The sequence below is a fragment of the Notamacropus eugenii genome, chromosome 2 (genome assembly GCF_028372415.1).
Source record: "Notamacropus eugenii isolate mMacEug1 chromosome 2, mMacEug1.pri_v2, whole genome shotgun sequence".
Taxonomy (NCBI): Eukaryota; Metazoa; Chordata; class Mammalia; order Diprotodontia; family Macropodidae; genus Notamacropus; species Notamacropus eugenii.
Genome location: NC_092873.1, coordinates 35,926,940 through 35,941,783, shown reverse-complemented (window position 1 = coordinate 35,941,783; position 14,844 = coordinate 35,926,940). Strand labels below are relative to the sequence as shown.

Sequence of the window (14,844 nt, the reverse complement as noted above, 5' to 3'; positions counted from 1 at the left end):
GAAAGCCGTAGATATCCCCTTAGGAGAGGTTTGCAACAGATTGCCAGTCCTTTTCTCTGGCCTTCCCCTTGCCCTCTGCTGTCTGGCACAGCAGGTGGGCCTGAGCCTCAGCCTCCTGGACTGAAGAAGGGAGATTGGCCTCTACAGCTCTGGCCTTCGTAATTTCCCTTCCCCTGCTCCCAGAACTGGCACTGCCGAAGCAAAATGCCATCTGGCCTTTGGGTGCCCTGTTCCCTCCCCCATCCACTTCAGTTGGTTGAACTGGGCCCTCGAAAATCCAGCTTTGCCTCCCCCTACATCTCTTCAGTGTCTCCCCTTAGTCTTTTTTCTGGAGTGGGGCACGGGCAGCCTTGGTTCCGAGACCTTAAGCCTGACTTCCTGGGGGTGGTCCGGTAGGGACACAGGATGAGAGGCGCCCCTTGGGGCCTTAGAGGCCGGTTGGGATGGGATTTCAGAGATCTCTTTGTTCCCCTTTAGGGAGGGACCCTGCTCAGAATGGTCCTCACCCTTCTCCCACGCACGCCCAGGCCCTGGTGCCAGCTCTGAACGTTATTTTGAGCCATCTGCTTTCCCAAGTGGACTGTCCTTTCCCCTCCCACTGAGGCTGGCACTGGGGGAGAGGGTGTTCCCTGCGCGTTCGGGGTGAAGCGGCGAGGTGGGGGGAGGGGGACTCGGAGATAAGTCTGGGGGTGGGGAGAAGGGACGAGCGCAGGGCATGCGAAGGGAGAGGCGCCGAGGGAGGAAGGCTGGGGATGTAGGTCCAGGGGCGCGCAGCGAGGCGGGCCTTGGGGTGGAGCAGAGAGCAGGTACCTGGGGCGGGGCGGGGCCAGGAGCCGCGGGGGGAGGGTGGGGGGCTGGGGAAGTAGAGAGGCCAGGCTGGGCCGGACAGACCCGGGCAGATCGCGCTGCCTCCCCTTCCCCGCTGTGCGGGCTCCGGACGGCCGCGGCGGTGCGAGGGGCAGCCGGGGGCCGGGAGCGGGGCCATGAAGGTGAAGAGAGACGGCAGCGGGGCCGGGGCCGCGGCTGGGTCGGACCCCGGGCCAGGGGCCACGGGCAGCCAGGACGACGAGGCGGGATCGGAGCCGGAGCCCCTGGCGCTGCGGAGGAAGGCGCTGATCGGGCCCGAAGATGTGTTGGGGCTCCAGCGCATCACGTGCGGTGAGGGAGGCGTGGGGGGCTCCGGGGCGTGGGGGGCGGCTGGGGAGGAGGGCTGCGTCCCCAGGGAGGCTCCTGGACCATGCACTCTGCGCGCACCTCCCCGGCCCCAGCCCCATCATCTCCACCCCATCCGTGGGCTCTAGCCGCGCCCCTCCATCCTCTTCTCCGCTCCCTGCGCCCCACCCATTCTCTCCACCTCAGACCCTGTCCTACCTTCTCTTCTCCATCCTCCCTCCTGGGAGCTGCCTTTTGCTCACTATGGGCTTGGCCCCTGCCCCCGTTTCCACTTAGACTGAACGGGGCAAGGCAGTGAGGGCAGTGGTCTTTCCTTTCCTCCTGTACCCTCTTTGCTATGGGGTGAATTAGCTGCGTTGCCCAGCAAGGTTCTAGATCAGACCTAGACTTTCAAGGAGGGCCCAGTACTTGCTGAGTGGACCCTCACCACGTCTGGGCATTAGGATTGGGGGGAGGGGAGGCACTTTGGGGTAAAATACCAGTTCGTGCGGGGGAGACCTGGGCTGGCAGGACCCTCCAGGTACACGCCCCTCCTCCCAGCCCGGGAGCAGTCTCTGATCTACTTGTTAGGGATTGAGGTCAATGAGGTGACCCTGAACACTAATCTCTCTGTCTTAAGCCAGTGGCCCAATACCCCCCCAGTCCAAGAGAGCACCTCAGGATAGCCTTTTTATGGCAACAGAGGGGCTACTGTATGCCCAAGTATTCCCTGTCATCTTCTAGTCCCTAGACAAGCATTTGGGGGGTGTTTGCACCTGACTTTGAAGCTGTCTCTGGAGACTCCAGGCTAGGGGCAGGTCTACCTGTAACCCCCTGGTTGCTGCCACCGGGCATCTGTTGAGTTGGCTGACTGTTACCATCAGGGAATTCTGGGTCCTGGAGCTAGGTATCACAGAATGCTCCTGAAATGATGATCTTGAGGCCTCAGTTTCTCCTCCTCCAGGATCCTGATATCTGGAAAAAGAAATGAGACAGGGAGTATGTCCATAATCAAAAGAGAGTGCCTACTGTATACAGGGATGCCTAGCTATGTAAAGCAATCTCATCTCTCAAGGAGCTCCCAGCCGGGCTGATGAGACAGCTCACACCCATTAAACGTTACATAATGGTTGGTACAGGGTATGTCACTAAGCAGTCTCTGCTAAGGGCCAAAAAGAGGGCTCAGATGAAGTCACAAGGCAGAGAGCCTGTGGGAAAGGGTGAGACAGGATGGGACACCTCTGTTTTCCCACCATCCAGGGTGGAGGGGAAAGGTCTTTCACTACAGCCTGAGAAGCTAGGTAGGAGCAAGGCTTGGCCCTGGGCCCCTTTGCAAGGGTCCAAGGCGTGGAACCCAGGTGGAACCCTGTGGAACCCTGGCCAGTCTAGACCTCTTTGGCTTAGGTAAGGAGGGTGAGTGGGGTAGGGTCTAGTATGTGATGTGGCTTGGGCCACACAGTGTCCTACTAGAGGTGGGCTTCCCCAAGGATTCTTCTCTTTGCTTTCGAGACCAATCTGGCCTGTTCTTACCCTAAGCTGGAGTAGACTCCTTCCTCCTTTATCTCCCTGAACTTCTTTCTCAATCAGCCACTTACCCTGGAGTTTGGGGCCTAACACAGAAGGAAGGACCTGCCTAGGCTGGACTGTTCCCCTGGGACACTGGGCATTCTGACCCAGACTGAAAAGAAACAGGAAAATGTGTATATGGTGCTGGATGTGGTTAGACCAGGGAGAGAGATCCATCAGTCTGTCTGCAGGCATTTATTAATCACCTTTATGTGTCAGGCACTTCCCTAAGCACTGGGGATACAAAGAAAGGCCCTGCCCTCAAGGAGCCCTTATCTAATGGAAAGGGCTTAAGGAAAGGGTTTCTGCTTAAGTTGTGATAGGCAGAAGGCAGGTCAGCTCTAAGGAGGAATTTCCCTGTGCAGAAGACTTGGAGGATGCTTGAAACAGCTACTGTTGAGGAGTGGGCTCATGGAGCCTCGAGGTCTCCCATCTTGTCTTGCATTCCTTGCCTTTCTCCTGGACTTGTCTGGTTTGACTCCAGCCTCTGGCCAGCCTCCTCAGCCGAGGATGGGGCACCAGGACCTAGCTCATCCTCTAGGCCACTCATTCATTCAACTTGTACTGAATTCCTCCTGCATTCCAGGTGCCATAGTGAGCCATGGGACTACAAAGACAGAAACCAAACAGGAAGTCCTTCTCTGGGTCTGATCTCAGTCCCTCCTGACTCACATTTTATTTTCTGTGCTGATAGCGAAAGTCGATTTCATAGGATCATAGGATTTAAAACTAACCTGTGAGACATTAGGAATGGGTTTCTCCAAGCCCCTCCTTTTACAGATGAGGCCACTGTGGTCCAGAGAAATTAAGGGACTGGTCCAAAGTCACTCATGTTGTAAGTGGAAGAGCTAACTCAGGTCAGCAAAATAACCCTTCTCTCTTTCAAGAAGACCTTATTCTTGTCTTAGTCTAGCTGACTCACCTCAGTCTTATCTAAAAAAAAAAAACCCAAAATACACAAAACCAAAAAACCCCAAAGCCAAACCAGCCAGTGGAAGGAACCCTGCTTTTGTCCTCAGCCCTCCTCTCCTTTTCAGTCAGCCCATTCATTTATCCCTCCCAAACTTCCTTCTTCCCTTCAGTTCTGAGACCCCCTAACCCTGATCCCCAGGGTCCCATCTGGAGAATGAGCAGTTAACCAGTGGGGCTCTGCTCCTGTCCTTTACCCTTGTTACCCCCACACCTCCCCCTTCTCCCAATCTCCCAGAGATTCATAAGATCCTCCCCCCTCTCCCACTTGGCTGCTGACACCAGCCGTTCCAGGATTGTCCTGGGCCTTGAGCTCTTGATAGGGGAGGAGGAGAAGACAGTGAAGCATTTGTGACCTAAGCAACCTAGGCTAGGGGAAAGTGTGGGAATTCCTCCCCTCGAAACACTCCATTGTCCTTTAGGTCAGTCATCTGCCATTTTGAACTGGCCCCCAGCGCCTCTGTCTCTAGATCTTTCCCCAGTCTTTTGACAACATAGTTACCAGTTGGACTTCTTCCCCACCCCTGACCCCCACCCCCAGAGAGCAGGGGCTGGAGGAAGGTAGGCAAGAAGGGCACATAACTGGTTTTTTGGGTCCACAGCGCCTGAGGGCCTTTTGGGAATAGTGTATGCCTTCTAAAAGGGGATCAGACCTAGGGGAAGGTCTGGGAGAAGTGGTCAGAGCTCCCCTCCAAGGCTAAAATTTTGTGATTTTTATGGGACCCAACTTAGAGAGAGACTGTGGGAGCAGTCATTATCCCAGAGAACCTTGGACCTGAGCTTTTTGTCTAAGGAGAAGAAGGAGGGCCAGAAATAGGAAGTGAGCTGCCCAAGGACATACAGTGAGAGGTGTTAGTGCCCTGGCTTCTCCTAGAGAGAGAAGGGTCAGCCTTGACCAATTTGCCTAGGACTGGGGGAAAAGCAAATCACTTGTCAGGAGACAAGGCTGGCAGTGGGGGTCTCCAGGGTTCCCTGCCTGGGAAGGGGAGACAGCATTTCCCTCATCCTTTCTAAAGAGGGGGAGACTTCAGGACTGCCAAGATGGGGCTGGGGCAGAAAGAGGCTTGAGGAGATGCAGGTGGGGGGTGGGGAGTGGGGGGGATGACAGTTCCCATGAGAACCTGCTTTTCTAAGGGCTCTGAGGTTGGGAGACAAGTCTGAGGGACACTTAGGCTTGGTTTTTGTGGCTTCTACCTCAGGCCCATCCTCCCATCGGAGGGGCCTGCTACAATGTCTCTCCACCCTTTCCTCCCTTCCTGAGCAGGGCTGTGGTCCTAAGTGGCCTCTCAGGCCACTCGGCTTGTACTTCCTTATCACTCTTTGCAGCTCTCCAGTGACTCTATCTTCCTGCTTGTCACTGACATTTGTCACTGACTTGGGCTTTTTCTTTCTAGGGTCCCCCTGGGCCTCTCTCCACCTGATCAAGAGGAAGGAGAGGACGAGGTAGCCCCGAGGGAGGACAGGAGGGCTTGAGGTTTTTTGAGGGGTGTTGGTGGTTAAAGTATCTACCCCCTCTGGCCTAGTCTCCTTCATCAGCTCTTAGAGTTGGACCAGGAACTGGGTCACCCTAGAACTGCAGCAAGGAGGATTAAAGTTAGACTAGGGCTGACCACAGAGGTTTGGGAACAGAGCTGGCCGGAAGCTAGGGCCCAGAGTTACCTTCCTGCCTGGGGGCACAGGGCCTGGTTAGGGACATATTTTCCCAGCTCTCGGAGCCTCCTCTGTTTCTCCAGAACTGAGTGGATTGGGAACAGGGATGAGGAGGGTACAGGGGTGCTTGAGAATGGGGCCTGAGCCTCCAAGCAGGGCTTCCCTGCCCCCCCAGGACATTCCTCTGTTCTAGTTACATTCAGTCAGCTGATAGCTCCTGGTAATCTGCTTATGTTGGCCCAGGGGATGGCTAAGCCTCTTATGAGGGGAGGACCAGGGACTGATGACTCAAGGCACAGGGGAGATTTTGTGTGTGGGTGTGTGTGGGGGAGGGTGAGGGGATCTGGGTTGGGGGCTTCATCTTCTTTTCCTATTGGGATAAAGAGAGAAAGGGGCAAGGTTTGAATAGCTAACCAAGTCAGGACTATGGAGAGTCAAGACAGGCAGCTGCCTGTGGTACAGTGAGCCTTTGTCATAAGACTTTATGCATAATTATTTACTTATAGAAAAAAGAAATACCTCTTTCTTTTTCTCAGAATTCACTAAAAAATACTTGCATTTACATATACAATATATTATATATATTTTATGTATGCAATATATTATGTTGTTTTATACACATGTGTGTACATATATGTATACACATATATGTGTATATATACATACATGTGTATGTATCTGTCTGCAAGTGTAGATGTGTATATATGTGTGTGTGTGTGTACACATACATATATATAAAGGTAAGTATTTTAAGTGTCAGAAAATCCAACTCAGAAGTATTTCTTTCTCTGTAAGTGAATCCATACATTTTAAGTGGAGGCTTTACTTGTCAAGCAGGACTGTCTGGGGTTTTGAAGACCTTGCATAGGCCCCACAGATACTTTTCCCTTTAATGACTTACCTCCCATATGTCTCCTGGACTTTGTATTGTAGTGTTCCCCCCCCCTCCCCAGTCCCCTCCCTCTAAAGCTGGTTCACATTTGGCCATTTCAGATCCATAGACCTAGTCACCCTCCTCCTTCAAGTGAGATATTGATTGAGTTCTCGGCACAGTGCCTGGCACGTTAGGTGATCTAGCAGTCAGTACTTATGTCTTTCCCTTTGCTTCTAGCTACCCCCCTGCCCCCATCAGCTGCATAGAGCACCAGAGGGAGGTTGGCACTTGTCTATAAAGTGTGGGATCTGTTTGCCAGTTTCTCTGGTGTGTTCTCTCTCTCCTGAGACTAGGAACTCCTCAAAAGCAGGTGGGCAATGTGTCTCCTCCCTGAGACCCCAAAGCTCCCATTAATCAGGCCCAAGGGTCCCTGAGGATACTTACTCTCAGAACACAGAATTTCAGGAATTTTAAAATGCTGGAAGGGGCCTTAGTACATTGAATGTTGGAATTGAATGTTAGTGCTGGAAGGATCTTAGAACATAGAGTATTCCTTCTTTGTAAAATGAGGGGTTGGACTAGGTCCCTTCCAGCGATAGAGCTAGGATCTTAGTTAGGCTGTCTGGGCCTCAGTGTCCTCTTCTGGACTGGACTAGACCTCTGAGGTCCCTTCTTGGTCTGATGCTATCTCCTCCCTTGGGTCATAGCTTCTTTGGACAGATGGTGGTAGCTTCCCACCCTCCAGGGAGGGAAGTGACTTATCCAGGGCCACTGGGAACTTTCCACCAACATCTCTGGTCTCACCGGTCATCATCTCCCCTCCATCCCTCTTCACTCTTCCCCTCTACAGATTACCTCTGCTCTCCAGAGGAGAACATCTACAAGATTGATTTTACCAGGTTCAAGATTCGGGACATGGAGTCAGGCACTGTTCTTTTTGAGATCAGCAAGCCCCCTAATTCAGGTGAGTAGTGGGCTGGATTGAAAGGGGGTTAGTAGTGGTGGTGGTGCAGAGTCATCTGCTGAGAATTCCTCATTCATGGGAAACAGGCCCTGAATGGTGACTTCACTTGCCCAAGGTCTCCCAGCTGGTAGATGGCAGATTCAGGGCCACCGTCCAGTTCTCCTGACTTCTAGGCCAGCCATGGTACCTCCTTCCCCAAGTCCTCCCTGCCCTCACCAATGTTCAGTCAAGAACTCTTCCTGTGTGACTGACTGTGCTTGCAGCAGAGCTGACCACACTAGAAGAATAAGAGTTCAGATGGAGGCCAAGGAAGACCTCAGGACATCATTCTGTCCATCCCCCTGCCTCTGATGGAATAGAAGCAAATTGGGCTTTCATTTTGTTTTCATATCTCCAACGCCATGACTTGCTGTCTGGGGGACCTTAAGTTCTCTCTGGGCCTTAGGTTTCTCATCTATGAAATGAGGCCTTTCCATGTCTAAATTTTAGGATTTTATGTAATCCTCTATAACCTAGCACAGTGCCAGTCAGGTAGTAGGCATACCTGTTTGTTGTTTGATCAGCTGTGTTCCCAGGAGTCCATGAGAGACAGGATTGGGGCCTTGGCCTTTCTCTTTTCCTTTTGTTCAAAAATCCCTGGGAGTGAGGAATGACAGAGGAGAATGGTGCTCTGGACAGAGCCAGATTTAGCAGTCAGGAGATGCTAGGATCTGGTTGATTTTGAAGGGTAGGGAGATCAATTGGTACTTTTGGGTAAGAGGAAGGGTGTAAGGTGTGTGTGTGTGTGTGTGTGTGTGTGTGTGTGTGTGTGTGTGTGTGTGTGTGTGTGTGTGTGTATGAGAGAGAGAGAGGGAGGCACATGGAAGCCAGGCCTCCCACAGCTGGTGCTACTCTTGAATGCTAAGATAGGGCTCTGATTATTCAGGGAAGGAAACGGAATGAGAACAACTCAGGGAGCTGTGCTTAAGGAGGGCGGGTGCTGGTTTCCCAGCCATTCACCCCAAGGTACTGGGGGTGGTGGGGGTCTGCCATTGCAGAGAGGGACCTTAGTGAAAAGCGGGACGTGGACCCCAATGCTGGCCGCTTTGTCCGCTACCAGTTCACCCCAGCCTTCCTCCGCCTGCGGCAGGTCGGAGCCACGTGAGTTACTGGGAAATCTGGGTGCGGGATAGGGCTGTGGTTGGGGAGACCTGCCTTCTAGAGGAAGCCCACCTCCGAGGGCATTTAGGCATTGTGCATTCTATAAGGGAACTCCAGAAAGCCAGGTGGATCAGGCCCCAGCTCCTGGGAGCCCCTTGGATAAGCCTCAGGAGGAGGCAGTCCTCACCCATTGGGGGAAGAGCCTGTTCCCAAATTTTGGCTCCCTCCTCCACTCTGCTGCTCTCCCCATCTCCCCATCCTTCCACAGTGTGGAGTTCACAGTGGGAGACAAGCCCATCAATAATTTCCGGATGATTGAGAGGCACTACTTTCGGAACCAACTCCTCAAGAGTTTTGACTTCGAATTTGGTTTCTGCATCCCCAGAAGCAAGAACACCTGTGAACACATCTATGAATTTCCCCCGCTTTCGGAGGAGCTAAGTATGTTTAATGGGCAGGCATGATCATATGTGTGTGTGTGTGTGTGTGTGTGTGTGTGTTTGCCCATGTGATTCTCCCCACTTCCACACTGGGTGAGGGTGGTGGATTGGTGGGAAACTGAGGCATGGAAAAGATCAGTAATTTTTCCCTTGGGTTACACAGCGTCAGTAGTAAGATGGGGCTTGGATCCTAACTATCCAATGCCATATATATATATGTGTATGTGTATTTCTCACTTACTCCCTTTTTAAAAATATGTGTTTAATTGATGTCTTTTGTTTTTGAGAAACCCTCCTGCCTCCAAGTCCAGCCTTCCTTTGTTACAGAGAAGGACCCTTAAGCCAGAGCATGGTCCAGTGGGGGCACCATTCTACCCTGGAGAGTGGACACACGTTCTGTTCTCTCTTGTCTGGGATGGTCCTTGGTTTTTCACCTGGCCCCTTTCTAATTAGAACTCCTTCAACCCAATCATTCTCCGTGGTGGCCCTAATCTCCGATCCTGTCTTTGGTCTCTTGCAGTCAGTGAGATGATCCGTCACCCTTATGAGACGCAGTCGGACAGTTTTTACTTTGTAGACAACAAGCTGGTGATGCACAACAAGGCAGATTATTCGTACAGCGGGGGGCCGTAACCTCCCCCAAACCAAGGCCCCTTCTGGCCTCCAACTCTCCCTCCACCCCAGCTCCCAACCCCTCCCTCCATCAAGCAGATGGTGTGATTGGATCCCTACTGCCTGGGGGGTGTAGGGATGGGTCCTACCTTGTCATATATCTCCTCTGCTGGAAGTCATGGAGATCCCCAAGGTCCCTGAGTGAGAAATGGGGTCCCCTTCCATCTCAGTGGCATCTCTCCCCTGCTGTCTCAGTTGCTAGTCTCTTCCCAGATGCTAGTTGGATGCATTTGTTGGGGTCTTGGATTATAGTTTGGGGAAAGAATGTCCTCCTCTTCCAGGAAGGCCTTGGGGAGGGGGGGTGGTTCTTGGGCAAGGATTTAGGATGTTTAGGCAATACCAGGCATTGGAGAAGCTTGGAAGAATTCTCTTAATCTAGGGTAGCCAGTTCAGGAGGGGGAGGGGATAGGGATAATGCTTGCATTCCACCCTAGTTGGGGGAGAGTTGGAGACAGTAGCAGCCAGACCCCCAGTGATTAATGACTTCTCTTCCTACCTTTCTGGTTGTTACCAACCAATGTCTTCCCAGGGTAGGGGCCAGACCCCATTTGTGTTAAATGTCTGAAGTCTTTCTCATTGTCTAGTTGCTGTAGGGGCAGCACCTCTAGGCAGACCTGCTCCTGGGTGGTCCAGCTCTGCCACCTCAGCCCTTCCATCTCCATGGGCATCTTTGCTCTTGTTGTCATTCCTGATCCAATGCAGAAGTTACCCTTCCCTCCTCCCAGCATTTCAGGGCCATCGGGGGTGGTGATGGGGATGTGGTTGGGTGGCATTTCTGCCCTGAAGCCTCCAGTTTGGGGGGTGCTCTACCTAAGAAGGGAACACAGCCCAGCCTTGGTGGGAGGCACCTTATCTAAGAAGGGGAATAGTCAGGCTTTGGTATGCTGGGGCCTAAAGCCTCAGTTGTTTCCTCTTGGGTGGTCAATGTATACACCCAGATTTGTAAAAGAATGCTTTGTGGGTTAGTGGCAGAGGTCACATCTGTCCAGGGGACAGTGTCAGGGTGGATGTCTTTGATAACAAACTGCCATAAGTTAGTGACTCCTGCTCCCTGGGATTTTGAGATCTTTCCTCTCAAAGACTGATTCCCTGCCCTCCCCCTTCCTTCTAGCTCACTGATGATTGGAAGGGACCTCAGAGGCCATTAAATCCAATATTCTCCTTTTACAAATTAAGAAACTGAGCCACCTTCTGAATGAACCAGCAGTTAAGAAAAGGTCAGATTGGATGCAAAGCTTGGGGTGGGGGGCAGGTTGCATATAGCACAACAGGGCTGTATTTCCTGATTTCCATAGGCCACAGGGGGAGTGATGAGGATGAGGATGAGGATGAGGTAGGGTCCATATGTGCATAAGGAATGAAAGGTATAGACTGCCCCAGTCCTGAACTGACTGGACTTGCATTCATTTCTGCCACACATAGCCCTCCTTTTCCTCCTCTGACTTGCATCATGGGTACACAGAGATGGAGAAAAGGTTAGAAGCTAAACCCCTTTTCATTTTACATCTAGGGAAACTGAGGCCAGGAGAGGGGAAATGGTTCACAGTTAGAAAAACCTGGGACCAGAATATACTCCACTGTAGCTGTCCACTGCTCAGTCTCTCCTTCCTTCATTCTTCCTGTCCTTGGCCTGTCCCTGTTTTACTCACAGGATGCCACCTCCCCTCCTTACCCTGTCTCCCTTTACACCATCAAAGGTGAGAAGGTGGCTGGGCTGGCTGGAGATCACTCTTGTGGGACTGCCTCTGAAGAGGGTCAGTGTCTTGTCTTTGCTTTCTTCCTGACTCTTCCCAGCCTCCCCTCCCTGGCCAGGAATAATTAAGCATCCTCTAAATGCCAAGTCCTGTGTAAAGGACTGGGGGCACAAGTATAAACAACTAGACAATTTCTATCCCCATGGAGGTTTTATTCTAATGGGAAATACTAAAGACAGGGTGACTAGAGAGGAGTGCTTTGGGCAGGATTTAGTCAGAGGAAATGGGAATTGGACTCAGGGAATATGATTGCGATGCATCATGGCAGAAAAAAATCCGCTGAAGGAACAGAGAGAAACACTTTTCTTCCCTGGGCTCTCTTTTTCTCATAGATCCGAAGAGGAGTTGGGGTAAGAAGGGTATGTCAGACATCGTGACCTGGGGAGGGAGATATTTTGGGCAGTGAGAGCATTTCTCCGTCTCGGATGACGGAGGTGGGCACGGGCTAGCAAGGCCAACTCGGATCATTTTAGCTTGGGGCTGGAGAATTAATCCTGAACCCAGGTGACCTGGAAAGAGTAGGAGAAAAGGGGAAAATGCAATGAAAAAAAATCTCTTGGAGGCCTGGGAAGATCAGTCCTTGACTCTGACCACCAGCCAAACCGAAGGAAGGTACTGAGGCGGTGCTATTTAGCTCTTCTGACAGCAGCAATGGCGGGGTTGGGGGAGGTGGACCGAAAGCACAGCAGGCAGATTGAGGGGAGAGGTCAGGAAGAACTTCCTCATGGTGAAAATGGGGGGGGGGGGGGGAGAATGGGCAGCCCAGGGGTGAATGTGGCACCTGTCTTCAGGATAGTTCCTTGGGCCGTATGGCAAGGGTGTGGATTGGGCCAAAAGCAAGGATGATGTCCCAAGAGAATGTGGAAGAGACAGGGATGGTCCCTGGAATGGTACAAGGCTTAAGGAGAGGGAGAGAGAGAGAGAGAGAGAGAGAGAGAGAGAGAGAGAGAGAGAGAGAGAGAGAGTGTGTGTGTGTGTGTGTGTGTGTGTGTGTGTGTGTGTGTGTGTGTGTGTTCTAACTCGATTCAGCAAATCTTTCTTGAACACCTACCCTTTGCCAGGCATTGGGGACACCAGGACAACTGATCTTTCCAGTCCTTGTCCTCAAAGACCTTCTATTCTACTACAGAGACACAGCAAACACACAGAAAAGCACATGCAAAGGAATTGAGGGAGGGGCACAGCTCACTTCTCCAAGTGGGGTATAGGGGTATATTTTCAGAGGAGGAAAGTGTCTTATAACAATACCAAGTAATGTAAGGCTTTAAGGCATCCAAAGTGCTTTACATCTATTATCTCATTTGATTAAGGGGAGGTTTTGTGAAGGCAAGGTCCTGGATGGGATGGGGACAAGAAAGGGAGAGCCTTTCAGTAGGAGGGACCTAGTTTCTAGGAGGATTTGCCCCTGGGGCAGAGATGGGGACAATGCACTGTGGTGTGGTAGAAGCATAGCTGGGGAGTCAGGACCCCTGGGTTCATATGCCAGCTCTGCTAACTAGCTTTGTGACCTTGGGCTTGTCACTTCATATCTTGATCTCAGTGTCCACCTCAGGTGGGCCAGATGGTTTCCAAGGTCCTTTCCAGCTAGAACATAGTCTGTTGTTGTCTAGGGCTCTACATTGTCAGGCAGTTGGGGCCAGGCTAGAGCTTAGGTTAGACTAGAGTGTTTGGGTCAGACCTTGAATAGGTTCTGTCTGGCTGGGGCTGGGTTAAGGAGCAGACCTTCTTTCGCTGGTGGTCCCAGCTCCTCCTCAGGACTCCCCACTCTGTGTTCCACTGCTGGGTGTACCATTTCAACCACCTGTTGTGTATTGGGAGTAGACCCTTCCCTCCTCTGGGAGCGGTGTCTCAGTTCCAAGCTGCTCATTCTGGTTAATGTCGAAGATCTGTGAATTTGGCCTGTTGTTCTTCCACATACAGGACTCTTTCATGTTTCAATTTCTGAAATCAATACCTTTTAAATTCCAGATCCATTAAATTTCCTTTTTGTTGCTCAGGTACCAAACTTTGGTAATGTACACTCTTTTCCTCAATGTGGTCCAGTGGATATCTTTGCTTCTGGATGTTTAGTGCCTTCTTTAGGGATCTTGGCTCTCTCAATCTTCCCTGCTGCAGACAGGACTTCAAGTGCCAGGCGTTAGTAAGTGCTTCTACCTTTGGAGATGCCACTTGGGTTGATGCCCTGGCTTGAGGTTAGTCACTTAATTGACAAGCATTTATTAGGTACCTATTATGTTCCAGGCGCTGTGGTGAGGATACAAAGAAAGGCCAAAGATGATCCCTGCCTTCAAGAAGATGACATTTGAGTGGGGGGAGACAATATGTCAACATCTATGTGTGCTAGATAGAGACAGGGTAAACCAGAGATAATCCACAGAAAGGAGAAACTATTTTGGAGGACTGAGGGGGAAATGGGTACTGGAAGGAGACCTTGGAACATTCTGGTACTTGAAAAAGTACCTTGTTTGACCAGGTCAGGGAGATTCACCATTATGACCACTTTATCAGTCACTGATCAAGTGGTAGTTCACATTTCTTCTGCAGAGGCCAGTCTGGAGTTTGTGAGGGAGGGGGATGGCCGGAAGGGGGCAGCATAGGCCCAGAAATCAGTGAGCCATTCATTTGGAGGAATGCTAGAAATGGTAGCGTCTTCTCAGGACACTCAGGAGTTTTTCACAAGTTTTGAAGTCACTGGGAAGCTTTTTATGTGTGTATGGATATGTACATATATGTGTTTCCATATATTCATACACCCACAGTACGTGTTTAAATGTTGCACATTTGTGTGCATGTATATACACATATGCACGCACAACTACACACTAACTCTGTGACCCTGGGCAAGTCACTTCACCCTGTTTGCCTCAGTTTCCTCACCTGTAAAATGAGCTGGGGAAGGAAATGGCAAACTGCTCCAGTACCTTTGCCGATAAAACCCCAAATGTGGTCATGAAGAGTCGGATGGGACTGAAATGACTGAACAACAAGGGTTGGGCAGAGAATGGGGAGCAGCTCTTGGAACTTGGAAGAAGTGGCCACAAATTCTGCTAAGAAGGTCTCTGACCCCTGCTCTCCCCTCCCCTCAAGGGGCTACCCAAGTGGATGTGCGCACCATCTCACCATTGGCATGGCGGCCTGGAAATGGCCTTTGGAAAGTTCTGTGGGCAGACATCAAGTCCGTTCTTAGGCCCCAGGGACAGATTATTCTCAAGCTAAGGCCTTATGAACATAGCTAGTTGTATGTCTTACTTGATTTACTAAGACTTGTCTTACTTGATTTTATTTGTATCCCAAGGGTAATCAGCACAATTCTTGGCACATAGTAATGCTTGATGCTTGTTGACTGACTGATGGAAGTCCTTCCGGAAGTCTCAGTCCTCTGTTATGGAAGCTAATCCTTTGGGGTTGAGGAGCCTGGTGTGAAGGGACAGGTTTTTTTTTTTTTTAGTCAGTTGGGTCTCCTCTGTCAGCTGGGCCCTGGCTATCTGCCCAGGGAAGAGAGACCAGAAATGAAGGGACCAGGAGCCGAGAAGACAGAAGTTGATTTTATTTCTACAGTACATATTATAGGTTGGCAGTGAACTGAGGAGGCCTTGGGGTTGGCCAGCTCCAGGTACTCTTCAGCCCTTTGGAGCCTGAGGCTGAGCTTTGGTTGGCTCCCCA

The 14,844-nt window shown here is 51.3% G+C and overlaps 1 protein-coding gene across 1 annotated transcript; it reads left to right on the top strand.

Annotated features, from left to right (window-relative positions):
- The first annotated feature begins 876 nt into the window (after positions 1-876).
- Positions 877-9,514, top strand: UNC119 (unc-119 lipid binding chaperone). The gene is made up of 5 exons (XM_072639773.1): positions 877-1,158; positions 7,062-7,175; positions 8,213-8,315; positions 8,584-8,756; positions 9,276-9,514. Exons 1-5 carry the CDS (start codon positions 984-986, stop codon positions 9,386-9,388), a joined length of 678 nt encoding a protein of 225 aa, XP_072495874.1. The 5' UTR covers positions 877-983; the 3' UTR covers positions 9,389-9,514.
- The last annotated feature ends 5,330 nt before the right edge of the window (positions 9,515-14,844 follow it).

Excerpts from the sequence above, each read along its gene's own strand:
- UNC119 (XM_072639773.1), top strand. The coding sequence starts at position 984 with ATGAAGGTGAAGAGAGACGGCAGCGGGGCCGGGGCCGCGGCTGGGTCG. Across the intron at positions 1,159-7,061 it reads GCTCCAGCGCATCACGTGCG|ATTACCTCTGCTCTCCAGAG; the intron begins GTGAGGGAGGCG and ends TCCCCTCTACAG. Across the intron at positions 8,757-9,275 it reads CCCGCTTTCGGAGGAGCTAA|TCAGTGAGATGATCCGTCAC; the intron begins GTATGTTTAATG and ends GGTCTCTTGCAG.